Genomic DNA, 21,065 nt, shown 5'->3' with positions numbered 1-21,065 from the left:
GGTGAAGTCTTCCAAACATTCAAAAAAGAATTAATACCTATCCTCAAACTTTTCCAAAAAACTGGAGGAATAATTCCAAACACATTTTACAAAGCCAGCATTTCCTCCATATCAAAACCAGACAAGGACACCACACAAAAAAAATAACAGGCCAATAATACCATTGATGAACATAAATGCAAAAATTCTCAACAAAATATTAGCAAACCAAATTCAACAATACATTAAAAGGATTATAAACCATGACCAAGTGTGATTTATAACAGGTATGCAAGGATGGTTCTGCACATCAAACATCTGCAATCAATCAATATGATATAGCTCATTAACATAATGAATGGTAAAAATCATATGATTGTTTCTATACATGCAGAAAACACATTTGGTAAAATTCAACATCCATTTATGATAAAAACTCTCAACGAAGTGGGCATAGAAGGACGTACCTCAACATAAACCCATAGCTAACATCATGCTCAACAATAAAAAGCTGAATGCTTTTCCTCAAAGATCAAGAACAAGACAAGGGTGCCCACTCTCGCCACTTTTATTCAGCATTGTATCGGAAGTCCTAGCCACAGCAATTAGGAAGAAATAAAAGGTATCCAAACTGAAAGGGAAGAAGTAAAACTGTCACTATTTGCAGACATGATACTATATATAGAAAACCCAAAAGACCACCAAAAATTTGTTAGAATAAATGAATCCAGTGAAGTCACAGGATACAAACTCAATACACAGAAACTTGTGGCTATACACTAATAAACTATCAGAAAACAATAATTTACAATTGTATCAAAAAGAATAAAATAGGAACAAATTTAACTAAGGCAGTGAAAACTGTAAGACACCAATGAAAGAAAGACACAAATAATGGAAAGATATTCCATACTAAGGATTGGAAGAAGTAATACTGTTAAAATATTAATACTACCCAAAGCAATCTACAGATTCAGTGTAATCCCGACCAAAATTCTAATGGCATATTCCTAGAACAAATAATTCTAAAATGTGTATGGAACCTCAAAAGATGCCGAACAGCCAAAGCAATCTTGAGAAAGAACAAAGCTGGAGAAATCATGCTCCCTGATTTCAAACTATACTACAAAGCTATAGTAATCAAAACAATATGGTATAGGAACAAAAAAAGACACACAGAACAATGGAACAGACCTGAGGTCCCAGAAATAAACCCACACATACATGGACAATTAATTTACGACAAAGGAACCAAGAATATATAATGCGGGAGAGAAAGGACAGTCTCTTTAATAAATGGTGTTGGGAAAACTGGACAGCCAAGTGTGGAAGAATGAAAATAGACCACTATCTTACACCATACACAAAAATTAAGTGTAAGACCTAAAACCATAAAATTCCAAGAAGAAAACACGAGGTAAGCTCCTTGACACCAGTCTTAGTGATGTTTTTGTGGATCTGATTCCAAAGGCAAGGAAAACAAAATAAAAAAATAAACAGGACTACATCAAACAAAAAAGTCTTCTGCACAGTGAAGAAAACCATCATCAAAATGAAAAGGCAACCTACTGAATGGGAGAAGACATTTGCAAATCATACTTTGGATAATATCCAAAATATATAAAGAAGTCATACAACTAAACAACAACAACAAAAACAATCAATGGGCAGAGGATCTGAGTAGACATTTTTCCAAACATGGTCAACAAACACATAAAAAGATGTTCAACATCATTATTAGGGAAATGCAAATTAGAACCACAATGATATATATATCACTTCACACCTGTTAGAATGACTATTATCAAAAAGACAAGAAATAACAAATGTTAGAGAGGATACAGAAAAAAGGGAATCCTCGTACACTGCTAGTGGGATTGTAAATTGGTGCAGCACCTATGAAAAACAATATGGAGATTCCTCAAAAAAATTAAGACTAGAACCATCATATGATTCAGCAATTCCACTTCTGGGTACTTATGTGAAGAAACCCAAAACACTAATTTGAAAAGATATATGCAACCCTATGTTCACTGCAGTATTATTTACATTAGACAAGATACAGAACCAACCCAAGTGTCCATCAGTGGATGAACAGATAAAGAAGACATGAGGATACCAAAAAAATGTATACACATTTTAGGAAAGGAAAACTCTATTAAAATTGTAATGCTTATATATAGTGATAACAAAAAATGAATACAAGTCACGTTTGACTTCTGCAATTACAAGAGGTGCTCAGAGTGGTTACCATCAGCGTCCAGACACATCTGATTACCACAAAGTACTGCTTGAGCAACGCTGACCAAAGTGTCCACCTGTATACATTTTTTTAGCGCTTCCAATATGTGTGTGTGTGTGTGTGTGTGTGTGTGTGCGCGCCAAAAAAATGTATACACATTTTAAGATAAAAATATATACATTTTTTTTGGCACATTTTTTGGCATCCCCAGTATATACACGTACATATACCGGGGTGCCAAAAAAATGTATACACGTGACTTGTATTCATCTTTTGTTACTGGTTTTGTTTTGTTATATATTGAGTATTACAAATTACAATTTTAATACAGTTTTTTCCTTTCTTAAAATGTGTATACATTTTTTTGGCACCTTCTGCAAATATATAAACAATGTAATACAAAAGCATGAAACCTCACCATTTATGACAACACGGACGGACTTTGAGCCTATAATGTTAAGTGGTGAAGGGGAGTCAATTGCATGGTCATGGATAGTTTAATTAGACTTTAGGGGGTGATCACTTTGTAGTGTATACAGATGTCAAATTATAATGTTGTACACCTGAAACTTATTTAAAAATTAAAAACACTCACTATAAAGTTATAGCAATCAAGAAATTGTGGTACTGGTATAAAGATAGACATAGATCAATGGAAAAGAATAGAGTCCAGAAACAGGCCTAGTTGATTTTCAATAAAAGTGTCAAAACAATTCAATAGGGAAAAGAATATTTTTCAATAAATGGTGTTGGATCAATTGGATATCCACATGGCAAAGAGTGAAGCTGAACTGCTACCTCACACCATATTCTAAAATTAACTCAAAATGGATCATAGACTTAAAATGTAAGAACTAAAACTATAAAACTTCTAGAAAATACAGGAAAAAAAAAACCAGTGACCTGGGGTTAAAGATTTCTTATTAGGTTAGTACAAAAGTAATTGCGGTTTAACAGATTAAAAATAATTGCAAAAACCGCAATTACTTTTGCACCAACCTAATAAATAGAACACAGAGAGCACAAAGTATAAAAAAATACATAAAATTGACTTCGTTAACATTAAAAAATTTACTCTTCAAATACACTTTTAAGGAATTAAAACACACGCTACAGACTGTGAGAAAATGTTTGCTATCATGTATGATAAAGGAAGACTCATATCGAGTGTGTATGTATATTAAAAAAACAAAAACCAACTGTTTGATCTTAAAATATGCTCTTTTGAGATCCCATCCAACTTATCCTATTTTAATACTGATTAGAGGATGCAAAGATAGTGACTAAATAATACCTCATGTTAAGTATTATCTAGATAAAGTTATCCTCATAACACACAGGCATCATATACAACCTTCTCAATCCAATTTCTCAGCAGAAATTACTTGCTTGTAATCAAGACAGAGAATCAATACAAAATACAGCTCTGGAGCTGCTAGCACAGGAAATGCAAACTAGAATAAATCTTTATCGTCCCTTCTTTGTGAAGCCAAGCCTCATTTTTTACAGAATTACTACTACATTCTCCCTTATGGAAATACAATGTACTTATATACATACATACATATGTATGTATATAATATATTATATACATACATACATAAGTATGTATGTATATAATATATACATATGCACACAATGTGTGTACATGGTTTTTTGAAAAATTTATCCCCTAATAAGGTGTGATACAAATCCTTCCCTACCCTTACCATGAGAAACTTGAATATTTTGAGAAAAAGTTTGCCTGAGTTATACTTTATTTTCCCATATTAAAAAAATATATAGAAATATGTTTTTCTACCGATCAGTTCTGCGGGCTTATTTGGCCTCTTGTTGATAAACGTTTCAAAGGATTCCTTCATCAAGTTGATGAACTTCTCATTCCTCTGAAAGCACACTTCTATCACGTGGTCCACTCTGTCCTTAAAATCCAGCAGGTCCTGCACCATATCTTTATCTTTTTCAGGATTGATAACAATTGTTGTCCCAAAAGTCTACAAGGACAAACACACAGTCATCAACAGGTTTATGATACCACACATTATTTTCTCCTGCTATCAAACAATCGTGAAAGTTTAAAAGTTTCACAAATTCAGTCTGCATTCTAAAAATTAAGTGAATACTGTAGTGCCCCATTATCCTCAGGGAATATGTTCCAAGACCCCAAGTGGATGCCTGAAACCGTGAAGATTACCAGACCCTATATATATATACTATGTTTTTTCCTACATGTACATATACTTTATAGCTTCTCTCTGGCATATCTGATTGCCAGCATCACTACTCTTACGCTTTAGGCCATTATTAAGTAAAATAAGGGTTAACTGAACAAAAGCACTGATATCATGACAGGTTACTAAGCGACTAACGCATGGGTAGTATATACAGCATGGATACACTGAACAAAAGGTTGATTCATGTCCCAAGTGGGATTGAGCGGGACAGCATGAGATTTCACCATTGCTATTCACTCAGAATGGCTTGCAATTTCAAATTTATGAATTGCTTGTTTCTTGAATTTTAATTTACATTTAATGTTTTTGGAATGCAGTTGACTGTGAGTAACTAAAAGCACAGGAAGTGAAACAGCGGATAAGGGAGGGGACTACTGTATACAATTAATGCTTTAGCATTACAATTATGCTTCTGGAAGAATTTATAAATTACTGGGAATATTCCATTGCTTTTTAAAGAACTTTTACTTATACATTTCTCAAACAGAAATTAATTCCTGTTAACCCAATACACCTATTTGGATTTCTTGACTACTTTATTTCTCCTTCATTTCTAACTATATGTTTTTTAGCTTGTATTTTTAATTCAAAAATAACTGTATTAAACACTACTAAAAGTATGTATGCAACAATAGCTGAGGATATAAACTACCAACTGAAGAGGTGTTGAATACAATTAATGTTCAATGTAATATATGTTTTTTGAAAAAGTGGTCTTCAGTATACTCTTATACTTACCCATCATAAATGCATGTGGAAGGAGATTATTAGTGAAAAGGTACAAATGAAATTGGTATAAATGCCTTTTGGAGAGGGACACTGTATGACCACAAGTCGGACCTATTTTTCACTCTGTACCCTTTGTACTGACTGCATTTAAAAACAATACACACGCACTGCAAGGATCAGCTCTATTTTGATAAGGACACACTGTGCTGAATGTAATCTCCTATTTTGTTATAGTGTAACTGATTAGCATTAATGGATACTCAGGGGCGGGTGGTTACATCACTCTTTTACTACCCATACTGAAAATTGCAAAGATGAACTTTTTGTGTTCAGCACCTGTTCCTGTTCCCTGAGGAGTACTCCTTGGCAAAACCCTAAATCTCCGTTAGCCTTTCCTTAATGTAAAGCTCTGTTGCTGATCCAGCCTAAGTCACTTATGACTTTTAGCTCAACATCACTGTATAGAATCTTGGGGTAGTCGTGTGCGTGCGTGTACAAACTTTCCACATGTCGATTAATATACAACTTCAGGCCTGATTATTCCATAAAGCAGCATGAAAGCTTTACCTTTTTTATTTAATTGAAATTTTTCTTCTGATAATTATAGACTCACATGCAGTAGAAATGGTGAAGAGATCCCTGTACACTTTGTCTATTTTCTCCTGATGGTAACATCTGGCAAAACTACAGAGCAGCGCCACAACCAAGATACGGGTATTGGCATAACACAATCTACCCATCTTACCCAGGTAGTCCCACTTTTACCTCTAACTCATTTGTGTGTGGATTAAGTTCTCCAGACTCTCACCTGTGCAGGTTTGTGTACCCAACACCACGGTCAAGAAACCAAACATTCCAGCACCACAAGGATCCCTCTTATTGCCTTTTTATAACCATACACATATATCCACACGCATGCAACAGAAACATGCAAGTGTATGTTTCAATAATAAATTCTGGATTGCTAGGAAATTAATATATACCTCAGCCTGATGTACCAAAATGTGTACTTTACTGTGCAAAGGCATGATACCATGTTTAAAAAGCAGATTCACAAAAATCACTACATTTTGAAAATCATGATCGTAGAATTAAACTTATAAATTTATGCTGATGAGAAACAGCCAAACAGCAGCCTTTTAAGTCATGTTTACACCCAGAAGGGTGTTATCTTTAAAAAAAGTTTGCACAAGTGATCTGGAACGAAATGAAAGACTACTATCTACCTGATTACCTGCAATGAAAAAACAGAGGTACCTCCAAACAATCCAGTTCACTCTGCCAGGTGCTGTCTCCTTAGGATGGGCCACCCACCCCGGCGCAAAGCACAGTTAGCATCGCTGTCAAGACAAACCCCACACACCTTGATGTACTCGCTCCAGTGCTGCAGCAGGATCTGCTGCCCGCCCTTCACTCGGCTGAACAGCTGGTACATCTGAGTGAGGTCGGGCACTCTGTTCTCATCAAGTAAGTGATCAAGCCCTGAGACCACAAGGTAAATATTAGCATATCACATCAGTAAGTCAGTGAGAATAAAAATTAAACTGGAATATAGTGTGCATCACAAAAAAGTTAATATGTAATTAAGAAATTTAGGGAATATTGCTTATTTCTATATAGGCAAGTTAGTCTAATGCAATATCTGAGATAGATCCTATTAGGTGAATCTTATTTTTCAGACCATGCTGGGAGACGTATTTTTTATTTTTTCATGTCACTAAAGCAGCAATGGTCTGAAAAACACTCACACCAACTCTTTGACCTGGGAGGTTTGTGATTCCAAGTTACTTCTGATTTAGTCCATCAGTCTGAAAGTGTATTTGTCAAAGGAAAAGTTATCAAATCTAATCTTTTAGTTGATTAATTTTACTCACATATATAATAAACTGAGAGAAAAACATTTATTATTTATCAGATATTGAAGTACTTTAACACAGCATTTTACAGGTTTTTTCTGTTTTAGCTTTTAAATACCTACAAAGATTTTCTAAAACCATACCACAATCAGAACTTTCCAGAGATTTTCTAAATACCTGCTCTATGTTACCAATGTAGACACAGCTAAGTGCGAGAATCTGAACTAGTCATATTACTTCATAAAGCTGCAGATTCCTCTTCAAACTGGCACAATGTCCACAAATTGAAAGTGGTTTAAAGATGTGCGCAAATGCACTGTAGGCTGGAGTTACAGATCCTTAACAAGGCTCCAAAGTTTGTTATTGCTCTAAATTATATTTTGATCTATTGATCTACTTTATTTTATAATTTATCTTACTGAAAACCTAATGTCTTCTTTAAGAATTCAAAAATTACAGTTTTCTATGTTTTAAATGCCTCTAAAAATACTTAGGTATTTTATTAGAAAGTGCCTACATATATATATAATTCACCAATTTCTTGAAAAAAATTACAAGAATTTCTATTTACTCGAAGTTCCTTTTTCTTATGACTCATTTTTAAAAAATACATAGTATGAATTCCAAATGCACTTGTTTTAAGTGGACGTTAAATTAAGACCTCATTCATGTACAATCATACCAGTTGTGTACGTTTCAATGCAATATAAGTAGAAAGACATCCAGATTTGCACCCTGGCTCTCAACTTATGAGCTGTGACTTGAGGCACCGATGTCAAGCTGTTTTGAGCCTCAGTTTTCTTATTTGTGAAATGGGGGTCATTACTTCACAGGGTTGTTCAAGGACTAAAAGATATTTACACACACTATAGGGAGTGCTGAATAATGCTAATTGTCTTCCCTTCTGGCATTATTCTGGTTCCACTTGGAAGTCCTACTTTTAGGTATCTCATTAGAGATACTACTACTATCTGGCAAAACAGAATCCAAACCACAATTTATTTGGGTATATTTAGAGCCTTTCCAAAATTAAACTTTAAGGTTTCCGGGAGGGGGGCTCTAGAAGAGGGTAAACGGGGTCTAATATATGGTGACAGAAAGAGAACTGACTCTGGGTAGTGAACACACAATGTGAGCTATAGATGATGTAATACAGAATTGTACACCTGAAATCTATGTAACTTTACTAACTATTGTCACCCCAATAAACTTTAAAAAACAAACAAAAACACACAAAAGGAACCAAAAAAACTTTGTTTCCAATACCTTATAACATATCCTATAGTTCCAAAATGACTTTCAAATGGTAACATTAAATACTTAAGAGTTATAAAACATAACATTAAGTACTACATTGTTGTAAAAGGTTAAACTGTGCTCATTTTAATTTCCAGAGACTTGAGCACAATTTGAAGGGTAGAAATAAAAAAAGATACAGATTGAAGAATATATCATTATAAACTATAAAAGCATAGGCTATATGAAGTAGTCTCACTGTTGGTGCAAAGCACCAACGTTTGAATTACTCTTTAACAAAGCTTTAAGATCACAAGAGGAATGTAAAATGAGAGGTAGAACTGTACAGTTAGCAATATAATGTATTTTATTTTCTGTTTGTTTGTTTTTCCAGGATAATCAGGACAAAAAAGTGTCCTCTGGCTCAAGCAGACCACATATTTGGCAGTTCATCTGACACTTAGCCAATCGAGTGCATAGGGAGGAAGCCCACGAGAATTGAACAGCCTGTCCCACTGCATATCTACACCCGCAGAAGCATTCTGCGCATCATCTGTATGTCAGAATGTGAGTGACACAACAAAGGACAACGACTGTTATGTAAGTACCTACCTGCAAGCTGTCTGTGGTCTAGAGGGTCTCTGGAACCTTTCAGCCTGGATAGTATTTAATGTGATTTCAACATAAATTATAGTTCTACCACATGCCTTTCAATATCTCTCTCTAACTAATTTCTCAAGGGCTAATATGTTCATTATTTTTAATGATTTTTAGCGATTGTCTTATTACAATAACACATGTCCTTACATTGTTATTTATGTTTTATTTACTTTCTTAACGAATTAAGAGCTATCATTCAGTTTAATTGACACAAGAGTTAGGAAAAATCTACCTTTCTGCAGAATTGCTGTTAAATGTTCTCCTAATAGCTGTTTTTCCACACAAGCAATCAGTGGTTTCCTATATAAGGCAAAAAGAGAACGTGTCAGAAGTTAAAGGAGACACTTTAGTTAGTTGTAAAAGATGGGGGCGGGGCTTACCGTCTACACAGACATAGTATGGAGTCAATCAGAAACCAAAGGGTTACAGAACAAGCATTTCCCTCATGCATGGACAGTCATTACTGTTCTTAATACAGACAGAAGTATTTCTAAAAGCAATTTACTGAATAACATAAATAGACTAACGGATCCAGGGAAAAGGGAACAACAGCAGACAGGCAAGTGTGCCACACCTTCCAATAAAAGTAGGCCCCTACGCTTGACTGGCAGTTGGCATTTTTCGAATTTCAGTTTTGTCCTCCATATGCACATTACTTCCTGGACTGCTGTCAAATTTCTGCCCTCATCTTCCACCAATCCCTTTTCCAGGTCCCATAAAATACCCTCTTCTACTGCTATAGCTATGTCTCTCTGTCCTCGCTTCTTTCTGCCTGCTTTCTCCCATTATCACTTATCAAAATCCAACTTATCATAGAAGCTCCTTCATGATGTCCAAGCTACGTGTCACACAGAACAGGGTATCTGAAAATCTGGAAATGCAGCAAGTGTGACTGCCATAATCACAAGGACACAAACAACCATTCTTCCTGGGTTGTTATCCAGATTTGTTTTTTTTTTAAGGATCAGAGCATCTGCTTTATTCCGAGGATTATTGATTTTGGCCATCTTCCCCAAAGCCTTCATTTTATAAGGAACTTTTCAATGTACCATAATTAAACCTCACAGCAACCCCAGAGAAAGGTATAACAGACATTTTGGTCTCCATCTCACAGATGAGAAAACAAAGTTCAGAGATGGTGTGACCTGCCCAGGTCAAACGGCTAGTGAGTGGGGGAAATGAGAGTCCAGTTCAGCGAGTCAGCATTCCATTCTGCTTCCAGGAAAGGGAGCAGTGAGACAGGTGAGGGGAGACAGAGGGCACAGTGAGGAAAATGTGAGAGGGACAGCAAGCCAGTTGCTGCTGCTGCTTTTCCTCTTAACAGCTTTACTGAAATACAATTTACATACCATAAAATTCACCAACCTAAAGTATACAACTGAATGGATTTCAGTATATGTATAGAATTGTAAATGATCTATCTTTAGAACATTTTCATCACCCTAAAAGAAACTTCACACCCATCAGAACTCCGATTCCCTCTATCCATCCTCCCTGCCTCCTACTCCAAGGCAACCAGTCATTTCTACAGATTTGCCTATTCTGAACCTTTCCTATGAAAGGGATTGTACAACATCTGACTTCTGTGTCTGGTTTCTTTCACTTAGCATAGTGTTTTTAACATTCATCCATGTTGCAGCATGTTTCAGTACTCCATTCTTTTTTATTGCCACATAATATTCTATTGTATGAGTATGTTTATCCATTCATCAGCCAACAATGGGTTGTTTCCACTTTTTGACTATTATGAATAATGCTGCTATGGACATTTGTTTACAAGTTTTGTATGGATGTATGTTTTCATTTCTCTATTTAGGAATAGAACTGGTACATTGTAGAAACATATGGTATTAGGTTGGTGTAAAAGTAATTGTGGTTTAAAAGGTTAAAAACAATTGCAAAAACCGCAATTACTTTTGCACCAACCTAATAACTCTGTTTAACATTTTAAGGAACTACCAAATTATTTTCCATAGCGGCTGCCCCATTTGACATTCCCACCAGCAATACACAAGGGTTCCAATTTCTCCACATCTTCACCAATGGTTTTTACTGCTCGCCTTTTTTATTATAGCCATCTTGGTGGGTGTTAAGTGGTATTTCACTGTGGTTTTGATTTGCATTTCCGGGATGACTAACAATAAGGAACAGCTCTTCATGCTCTCATGGAATCACCGCTTCTTGACAGTTTATGGTCTAGGCTTCCCTTCTGCAGGTTGAGAAACCCCGCCATGGTTTTCATTCTAACAGTTCATGCAGTGCCTACCAAAGCCAAGGTGCTGGGACAGGTCGTGGGCCAAGGGGCAGATGATACTCAGAGGTACCAGGAGCTCAGGAGCAGTCCTGGGGAATGAACTGTAGCAGCTCAGTCCCCAAAGACTGATTTCATAAACTAAGGTGACAATTCACTGATTTACAGTAAGAGACTTCCTGCCACAGCATCTAGTGATTTCAACCAACAGGAGAGCAGGTCCAATGCTGAGAGGCAAAGTCCTGGGGGAACACAGAGCCCAGCCCACGCCTGGGGCAGAGCCGGCAGGGTGACCTGGCCGTGGCTCAGTGATGGGGAAGGGCGCAGAGCACAGCAGATAGGAGTACACTGCTGTGCTCAAGCACACTTCTTATCGTACTGCCGGCTGCTGTGCTCTGACTGAAGGCACGTGGGACTTGGGGCCTTGTGGCTAGAAGGGGCTCAGAGCCCAGCCCTAAGACTGCTGAGCCAGCTTCCCTTGGTCTCCCTCTTCTCTCTTTGAAAATTCTGTTTTATTCTAAATAAAACCAGCCAGGACTGTAGAAGCCGCTTCAGTCAATGCTCCTCAGTCCTCCACCATCCATACCTGAGCCTGGAGGTGAGCCGCCGTTCTGTCTAGGATTCCTTTGCTTAAATAATCTACATATACTTCTAAGCAATATATTTTTAAATATTGGGGGGAGGGGTTTAAAATGCAGCATCTATATAAAAAAGTATAGGAATCTCGTATGAGAGTCAAGAAAGGAACCACTGTGTTCGCCATGCCAGCAGCCCCTGCGTAGCCAGCCCCACCTCCATCCTGAAGCCTGTTCGCAATTCCCTACATGATTTATATATATCTCCCTAGTTAGTACGCTGTCTAGCTTGGCCTGTTCTTGAACTTCATACATATAAATGGAATGGTATATGGAAATTATCATCAATAGAAAAAACTGTAGCAGACACTCCACAAAGACTTTTATTCTTCCGTGACTTGATCTACTGGCAAGACACTACTCATAATTTCCGCCTTGCCTTTTCAGACCCTGTGCTCTGTTTGCCTGGTACCTCTCTGTCTGCTTCCAGCCCCTGTAGCCCCTCCTGAATGCCCAGTTGAATGGCAGCGTCCCCACATAACCCTGAGCAACCTTGTCCTGGCTTCAGCTCAACTGTCACCTCTCTGTACATCTGGGATTCCCACAGGCGTCTCAAACTCAACATGTCTAAAAGTGACTTCATCTTTTCTCTTATGACCCCTTATTTTCTGTATTCTCAAATTGTCATAATTTTGTCCCTTTCATCTTCTCTGCCCTCTTCCCCACCAATGAGTCAGCAAGTTCTGCACATTTTATCACTTTAATCTCTCTTAAAAAAATCCATTTATTTTCTATTCCTTAACCGGCTCCCATTTGTTTTCTATCTACCATCTATAGAAATAGATTTCTATTTTATTTCTTCTCCCTTGCATAAATATTGTGTGCTGACGCAGACATTCACAAAAATTTTCCCTTTTACTTTTCCCTAGCTACTCAGCCAACCTCACTCAGGTTTAGAGGAAAATAAGTTAGATGAGAGGAAATAATGTGACTGAGTACCATAAATGAAAGTTACAGCTATATTAGATGTCTAACATCAAAACTGCCTAATATTCTATTATATCCCATTAACATAAATAGAATCCCTTGTCTCAAAACCCAAAGATGCCAAGTATCTGGACAATAACTCATGACAGGGCACTTAGAAAGTGTATCTTCTAAGTGCTGAATAATCACAAATAATATAAGTAAAATGTGCTAAGAGCAAAAATACTCTCAGATAGCACTGAACGAATCTACAAAGATACCATTTATTTCAATAACCAGCCAGGAAAAGTTTTTACCTATGATCAAATTGCAAAAACTAAATAAATTAACAGTACTCACTGTGTGCTGTGGTCTAAATACGTGATTACTCGGTCTCCTTCTTCCTCTAAACGTTTACTTACATGGTTAAGATATTCCGGAACCTTCCAAACAAAACATTTAACCACATCAGTAACAAAAAGATTCTTGATTTCACCCAAGAAGCTGAAATACTGTTTTCCTTACGAAATCTTTTTTAAAAAGCAGAATATATGTTCAAGTCAAATATTAACACAGATTAAAGAGGGGTGGGGATGGTAAAGTGGCAAGTGTATGTGGGGTGGGATGGGATACAATAAACGTTTCCTTAAACTCAATTCTGGAGATTAAAATAACCTCTAGAATAAGGGCCAGGGCAGCACTGTCATGCCCTATCCACAGTGAAGTCCCAGGGTCGATGCCACAGGTTCCTCCATCCCTGAGGCCCCACGGACAGGTGAGCAGCAGCACCTGGGTCAGAAGCTATGAGCCTAATGGCACCTCGTGGCCCACACTTAAAGGGAGCAGCAAAAGCTAAACAACAGACTGGCTGTTCATTTGGGGATGCATTGTTGTAGAAGATCTCAAAATGCATCTCATGTTTCCAGGGGCTAAGGGTGTCCCTGCTGTCACCCGACAGCACAGGAAAGGCCCCATAACAAAGGTCTTTGAGGTTCTGATCTAGTGGCAGCAGCCAGGCCTGGTACCTGACATGAAACGCCCTCTTCAAAATTTGGATGAAAGAACCGATAGTCGGGTGCATCCTGTACAGTAACAAGTGACATTTGGGTGATGGTCCTGAGGGGCTCCCCTCAGGATTGTGCGCTAATAACTAGAAAACTGGTTGTCAAAGTCTTTGCATTCATATTACTATGTTTATCACGTGACTTTTATGGATGATTTGTTTCAACGCCTTACACATACAAAAAAACGTTCATGTGTCACATTTATGTTTCATATTTAAGATTTACCTTTTATTTTCTTGCTTCAACTTGAGTTCCTTTATGTATTTCAGAAGCTATCTTACTGGCTTTCTTATTTGGCGGGCAGTGCAAAAACAAAGTTTCTAACTTAAGGAAAAGAAATTAAATCCTTACTATAAAAATGAAGCTCATTACTGAGGATTTCAGCCACAGTATAGCTTCCACAAGATTTTCAATGAAATGCTTACATGTATGAAAAGACAAGCATTTAGAAATTTCACTTAGATGCACACCTATAAAAATGAAATGGGGCAATTCAGAAACATTTTATTGTCTCACCTCTCTTTCTTGCATTAACCTTTGGCCTTCTGCAGCATATAAACAATTCGTTTCTTCCAAAAATTTCAGTTCAAATGAATCTTTATATACCTAAGAAATGAATGAGCAGAGTTACTGACCAATTACATTAAAAAAACCTATCTTTTGAAGTGTTGGGTGTATCCCAAATTTTGAGGGAACACAGCTGCAGGTACCTGCATTAACAAGCTGCCTGTACCTGCCATTCCTCCAGCAAGACCTCAGCAGGTCAGCTCAGCCGGCTCCAGCTTAGCTGACCCCAGGGGCTTAGCTGACCTCTGGTCAGCTGATTCCTGGCTGGCTGACCTCTACTCAGCTAACCGAGGCAGCCCAGCCCACCTCACTGCTTTCCTGAGAGCGCTGCCATGCCCTCATCCTTTTTCTGGGGAGCACTGGTCCATTGTAAGGGCTCTTTTCTTTTGTGGCTTCTGGTGTGGCGTTAGTCTAAGAGTCATTGCCATTCCAGGGATTAAAAAAAAAAATACCCCATATTTTCAACAAATACTTGTATGATTTCCTATTTTGCACTTAAATCTTTGATACATCCATTTATTTTGGTGTAAGTAGTTAGTCAGGTATCCAGTTCGTTTTTCTTATCAACTATTAAAAGTTATTGGTACATTTAAAACAATGAGATATTTACCTGAAGATCAGAGAGCATACTCAGCAGACTTCGCAATAAGCTTCGGTCAACAGCTTCACCATTTCTTTCCCGTTCAATCAATAGCAGAATTCCATCAATAGTTTTACTCTGAACCATTTTGTCACTAATTATATGGTTTCTAAATAGTTCTAATCCCATATCCCTGTACAAACAGTAAAAAACAAAACTATATTTTAGTTTTACTTTTTAGAAGTTTAAGGTGAAGTTCCAACTACACTATGAATATCATCCCAAATCTGTTCATTTGCTAATTCTCTAAATCCAGGTGTCAAGAATTATTATTATTTTAATTTTCATTTTTGGCCAGTCTAGTGTGCTTTGTATTTCCTTCCTTATCAAGACTGTCTATTTTCCCAGAGTGGCTCAGACAACTGTCACAAGAGGAGTGTTGAGGCATTACTAGGTCAGGCATGCCCCTGAAAAGTACGTGAATCTTGGGGTGGCCGGTTAGCTCAGTTGGTTAGAGCGTGGTGCTAGTAACACCAAGGTTGCCGCATGGGCCACTGCGAGCTGTGCCCTCCTTAAAAATAAAAGAAAGAAAGAAAGAAAAAGGAAAGTATGTGAATCTTGTGAAAATCTGCCACCTTCAGCCCACAGTTCACAGCATTCTTCGTAGGGACATGATCAGAGAATGCTCGAAGCTTTAGGAACACCCGGCTCCACCGCCCTCACCAGCCCCTTCAAGTCCTTCCTTTTTCCGTCTCTGGTCCTTCTACAGAGCTTATCATCCAACTATTTCTCCCCCGGCACTTGGTTCTCTCTTCTATTCGGCCCTGTCTATTAAAGAACCAAATTTAAAATGTGACTTTAAGAGTTCATCATACTTCCTCAGCTTGTTGCCTGAGAAATTTAGGAGGAAATTTAGCTGTTAGTTATTATCCACAAAAAACATGTGATAATGGACTCTGTGCCTTGCCAAACACCTCCCCAGGTCCTTGGGTGCCAAACACTGGAAAGGGGGACAAAACTCAGATACCTGGGCCCAGCCAGGTTTCCTGAATGGGAGCTCAGGGGCAGTGGTGGTGATGAGCAGTAGTAATGGTGGGTAGTATTAGTGCTGGTGAGTGGTAGTGATGGAGGCAAGAGGTGATGAGCAGTAGTAATGGTGAGTGGTGGTGGTAGTGGTGGTGGTAAGCAGTTATAACGGTGAGCAGTATTAACAGTGAGTGGTAGTCACGCTGAGCACTACGGACACTGGTGAGCATGCATTCTGGGGAACCCCAGCTTTGTTGGAGAACCTTCTCCTCCTACACTGTGCCCCACACTCACATTGGCCCTTTCCCGTTCCCTGGAGGAGCAGTGGGTCAGTCTTCCACGCACTCAAAGAGCACGAAAGCCCAGTGGTTAGTATGTGGGCTCAAACCAGCCACCTGGACTTGAATTCTGGCCCCAACACTCGCTCGCTTACTGTGACTCTGAGGCAAGGAACTTAATCTCTGTGCCTGTCCTTCCGTAACACTAAATGGGGATCACATGCATTGATTTACGCCTGTGAAACAGTTCACATAGGTCCAGGCAGGTATCCTATGCGTAGGAGGTATTAACTGTCCCCTAGAATCTTCTTCCTAAAATCTAAATCTCAGTTTAAGGCTCCAACAGCTCCTCACCAACAGCTATCATGGTATCTCATCAGCTTCATCTCTCCGACTCTCCCACAAATGGCGCATTCTGGGCATGCTGCCACCCTACGAGGTCTGACAGTTAAGTTCGCGAACTTGTGGCAACGATGTTGCTAACCTTTTTTGATATCAGAGGGATTATTCATTATGAATTTGTACCAACTGGACAAACAATTAACCAAGTTTACTATTTGGAAGTGCTGAAAAGGCTGCGTGAAAAAGTTAGACGACCTGAACTTTTCACTAACAATTCATGACTCTTGCATCACGACAATTCATCAGCTCACACAGCACTGTCTGTGAGGGAGTTTTTAGCCAGTAAACAAATAACTGTATTGGAATACCCTCCCTACTCACCTGATCTGGCCCCCAATGACTTCTTTCTTTATCCGAAGATAAAGGAAATATTGAAAGGAAGACATTTTGATGACATTCAGGCCATTAAGGGTAATACGATGACAGCTCTGATGGCCATTCCAGAAAGAGTTCCACAATTGCTCTGAAGGGTGGACTAGGCACTGGCATCACTGCGCAGCTTCCCAGGGGAGTACTTCAAAGGTGACCGTAGTGATATTTAGCAATGAGGTATGTAGCACTTTTTCTAGGATGAGTTCGCAAACTTAATTGTCAGACTGCGTATATTTCTAGAATGGGCTTTCTTTTTCTCTACCTCCACTTTCTATCTTAGCTGTCTAACCACTCCTGCTCATTCTGCCAAGCTTGGGTCAAGGCTTGCCCCCATTTCTCGCCCTTATGCGTTTCTCACGATTCCTGTTGTACTGTACTATCATGCTCAGTTTTTCTGTCTGCCTGAGTATGGTATAGTTTAGTTTACTTTATGCTATAAGTAATGTTTATAGTTTATATGACATGATTACCTTAAACTATGTTTATAAATTAAGAGTTCAGGCTAGGTAACCCTACAACCCAGGTACAGCAAGTTATATCAACTCTCTGTGCCTCGGTTTCTCCATCTATAAAATGGGGATGATAACAGTCATTCCTTATAGAGCTGTTCTAAGGATTAAGAAAATTAGTAGGTGCTGAAGCATTTGGAACAGGGTCTTGCACAAAGCAGAAGCTTTGTGATTTGCTGCAATCAGGTTTACCATCCTTATTTTTCTGGATAAAGGCTATCTTTTCCGTGCAGTGCCTACCTTATTGTGGACGTGTGTGAAGGTCTAGTACGAGATATGTAGGAGTGAGAGGATGTCAGCGGTACGAGGAACAAAGAGGAAAAGTGGTATTAAGGAAGGAGAAAGTTTCAATAAGGAGAGAATGTCTAAAGGCACACAGATGCTAGGTTATATAAAATAAAGATAAAGTGACTATGGAATCTGGTAAGCAGATCACCAACATCTTAGGCAAGAGCAGCTCCTATGTGGTGAAAGGAGAAATCACATTGCTTTGGGGTAGGGTGAAAGGATGGTGAGGAAGTTGGAAAAAAAAAGCAATCTTTTAAAGAGCTCCAGTTTAAAGGTAACGAGAGAGTACACCATCTCTTCTGAATGGGAGAATAAACTTCACATCAACAAAGGAAGAACCTGAGGATGAGACTAAGGATAGGCTTTTGTTCAAGTCAGGCAGGTCCTATTTGGAGGCAGCAGTGGAAAGGCTTAGGGCAGTTGGGCAGAGAGATGAAGGGTGTCAGCAAAGGCTGTGGAAGTCAGTGACAAGGGACCCAGAGCAATATGGGGGAGGCGTTCCTAATTTATACTGTCCCTAAAGATGTGTGATGAGCAGACTGAAACAACAGGCCTTAATATCCTAAAAGAAGCTAGACCCCTGTGCCCTCAGACGGTCAGCAGGACGGGGAGGCCTGAGGGGCTTCAGGCGCTCAGGGATCAGGACCCCACAGCAGTCACAGTCTTTGTCTGAGTTTCACCAGCGCACTGGAAGGAGCCATTCTAGGCTCAAACTCCAGCTGCCAGAGAGTCAGAGACCCTCAGCCTTTCCCCCCACAGCAGAGGTGAGCAGTGTGCCGTCGTCTCCAGACAGTGCTGAGCTCAGAGCCCAGTTACACACAAGTGTTCCCACACAGTACTTCTGTGCGTGCCTGCTGCCTCCACTGTGACCCTCGGCGTGAGCTGGAGAACGTGCTACGGCTTGCTCCTCCTAACTCGCCTGCCCCAGCTCCAGCCTGCCACCCTCACTGGTGACGGAGACACTCTGGGGCTAAGATCCACCCTCACCTGGACATGTGCACCAGTGATTCTGGCTTAGATAAAGGACCAAAGACAAATAACCATGTACACATTATTAAAATAACCAGCGGAGGACACAAGTCAAACGTGGTTTTTGTCCCAGCAGCAGACGCAGCTGTCCTGACTAGCACACTCACCAGATAGAAGGAAGCATGGAATTCTGAAGTACGTAAGTGCGATCCAAAAACAAGAAAATACTTCTGATCATGATCTGTAAATTAGAAAAGAATGTATTTATGTTTCTTATTAACAAAATATTCAAGATTAGGCCTTTGGAACTCTTGCTAGGAATCTCAAATCTAGCAATAAGAGTTTCTTGATGAAAAGATGTTTCCCACCAAAACCCTCATAATTAATTTTTTTCCCTCTAAATTGTTTTCCTTGGTGTTTTTCATCTCTTTTGTCCAGAAAACCTGACTGTAGGGATTTTAAAGCACTTAGCCTAAACAATACCTTTGAAATTTGGCCATTTCCTGACTGATGTGGTAAATCTCATTAGACTGGGGAAATGCTCTAAGCCTTTTAAACAATTAGTTCCTGTTACATTAGAATGAGGCTCTTGGCCAGGTGTATGTATTGGACTCTACTTTGCAAGCAGAGCAAGGAAGACTCAGGATAATCAGCTGCTCCCTTTGCCATGCTAACATGTACGCTGTAACCCTGTAATTCTCCTCTCATGGAACTTACCAGACTCTGTTGTACCGGTTTGCTTACACACGTAAACTAAACCTTCTAACAGACATTCATCTATTTCTACCATCTACCAGGTGCCTGGCCCAGAACAGAGACATATTCATTGTCTCCTACTTACTCACTTAGGAAACAAAAGAATTCAACCTACTTAGGAAAACTACTGATACTATCTTTTCTCTCACTTACACAATGAACAGCCAGGTCACACTAAAAATTTATACATAAAATCAAATTAGAATCAATACATCTACAAAGTCTAAGACTTTGGTTGTCTAGTTACAGTAAAGTTCTAGCATTCAAGCTTGATTATTAGTCACAAACTGGGATTAAGGAAAAACTTAGAGACCCATTCAGGAATTATGGGTACTATGAGGGAGCTATCATCTGTCAGGTTGGTTTGAAGGCCAGGTTAGCAGCCAGCCCCGTTATGGAAGAACAGAGTTCACCTTGCCTGCTTTCCCCTACCCTGCTGTCCAACTATGTTGGAGCAGGATGGTAGCATTTGACCCAAAACAGAACCCTGAATACAACTTCCTATCTCAGCTCACAATCTGGCCCACACCTTCCCTAGGTGGGTGAGGCATGATAGATGAGGCCATGCTTTGATTAAAAAGCAAAAAAAAAAAAAAAAAAAGATAGCTGGATTAAAAGAGCACATACTCCCAGATACTCACATTTTTCTGTCTAACTAAATCAGAGACTGAATAAGACCAAAGAGGAAGTGAGAGCAGTACTGATGAAGATTCAGGGATAGTGCACCATATATAAAATTAGTATTAATAAAAAAAGTCAATATGCTTACCATTTGTCTGCAGTGATCTTGCCAGCATGTGTTAATCTTCTTTAAAAATAAAACACTATCTAGTGAGTCTGTGCAGACTTGCTAAGGAGAACTTTAGAAACGGCCAATGTATTGTAATTTTAACCCCTTAATTTCAGCTCTTTTCACCACAGAATTCTACCTATCAGTTAATAATCAGAATACTGCAAAAAGTTCAAAAACCATAAATGCAGTTTTTCTTATCTGCACATCTCATTACCCAGTTGTAATTCCCCACCTGCACTGCTTTGTCTTTCAGCTGTTCCCGCCCATTTCTGGGTTCCCTTCCTCCTTGTAGCACCTCACTGCCGGATGACTTCCAGAGCCCTGCCAGTCAAAACTAACAACCGGGTCATGGGCTTCATGGGCCTGGGTGCCTGAACCAAAGGCCATACCCCACAAAGAGCAGGTCCTGACCTAATCCTGGACCTGAGCTCCTAGAGACACTGTCCCTGTGGTGAGGAAGTTGGTCAATGATTAATAGCACCGGGGGACTGGCAGTCGCAGGGAAATGGCTGAGGTTTAACTTCAACTTCTAGTCACTGAAAACTGACACGAAGTCTTGTTCACACACCAAACTGGGAACGCTGTCAGTTTGACTCTTAGAATATGTTTTTAAAGAAACACTCAAGATGCTGTTTATAGGAATAAAAAAAAGGAATTCCGGTTCCTGGAGCAAATCATCGCTAAGTGCCTTGAGCACCGCCTTCAGTGCTTTTTGCAAAGTTGCATAGTCATA

General features: G+C 39.0%; 1 protein-coding gene across 2 annotated transcripts in view; it reads right to left on the bottom strand.

Moving 5' to 3' along the window:
• The window catches only part of CUL4A (cullin 4A), a 56,923-nt gene that overhangs the window by 17,787 nt on the left and 18,071 nt on the right, over window positions 1–21,065 (bottom strand). For both annotated transcript variants that reach the window (XM_033104277.1, XM_033104276.1), the window contains exons 4-11: window positions 20,309–20,378; window positions 18,951–19,024; window positions 14,970–15,132; window positions 14,309–14,398; window positions 13,089–13,171; window positions 9,169–9,236; window positions 6,548–6,666; window positions 4,023–4,215 (exon numbers count right to left, since the gene is read on the bottom strand). In XM_033104277.1, the coding sequence (XP_032960168.1) occupies window positions 4,023–4,215; window positions 6,548–6,666; window positions 9,169–9,236; window positions 13,089–13,171; window positions 14,309–14,398; window positions 14,970–15,132; window positions 18,951–19,024; window positions 20,309–20,378 (860 nt within the window). The remainder of the gene's footprint in view (window positions 1–4,022; window positions 4,216–6,547; window positions 6,667–9,168; window positions 9,237–13,088; window positions 13,172–14,308; window positions 14,399–14,969; window positions 15,133–18,950; window positions 19,025–20,308; window positions 20,379–21,065) is intronic.

The sequence above is a fragment of the Rhinolophus ferrumequinum genome, chromosome 4, assembly GCF_004115265.2.
Source record: "Rhinolophus ferrumequinum isolate MPI-CBG mRhiFer1 chromosome 4, mRhiFer1_v1.p, whole genome shotgun sequence".
NCBI classification, from domain to species: domain Eukaryota; kingdom Metazoa; phylum Chordata; class Mammalia; order Chiroptera; family Rhinolophidae; genus Rhinolophus; species Rhinolophus ferrumequinum.
The sequence above is the reverse complement of the archived record's forward strand: the minus strand, read 5'-3'. Positions and strand labels throughout refer to the sequence as shown.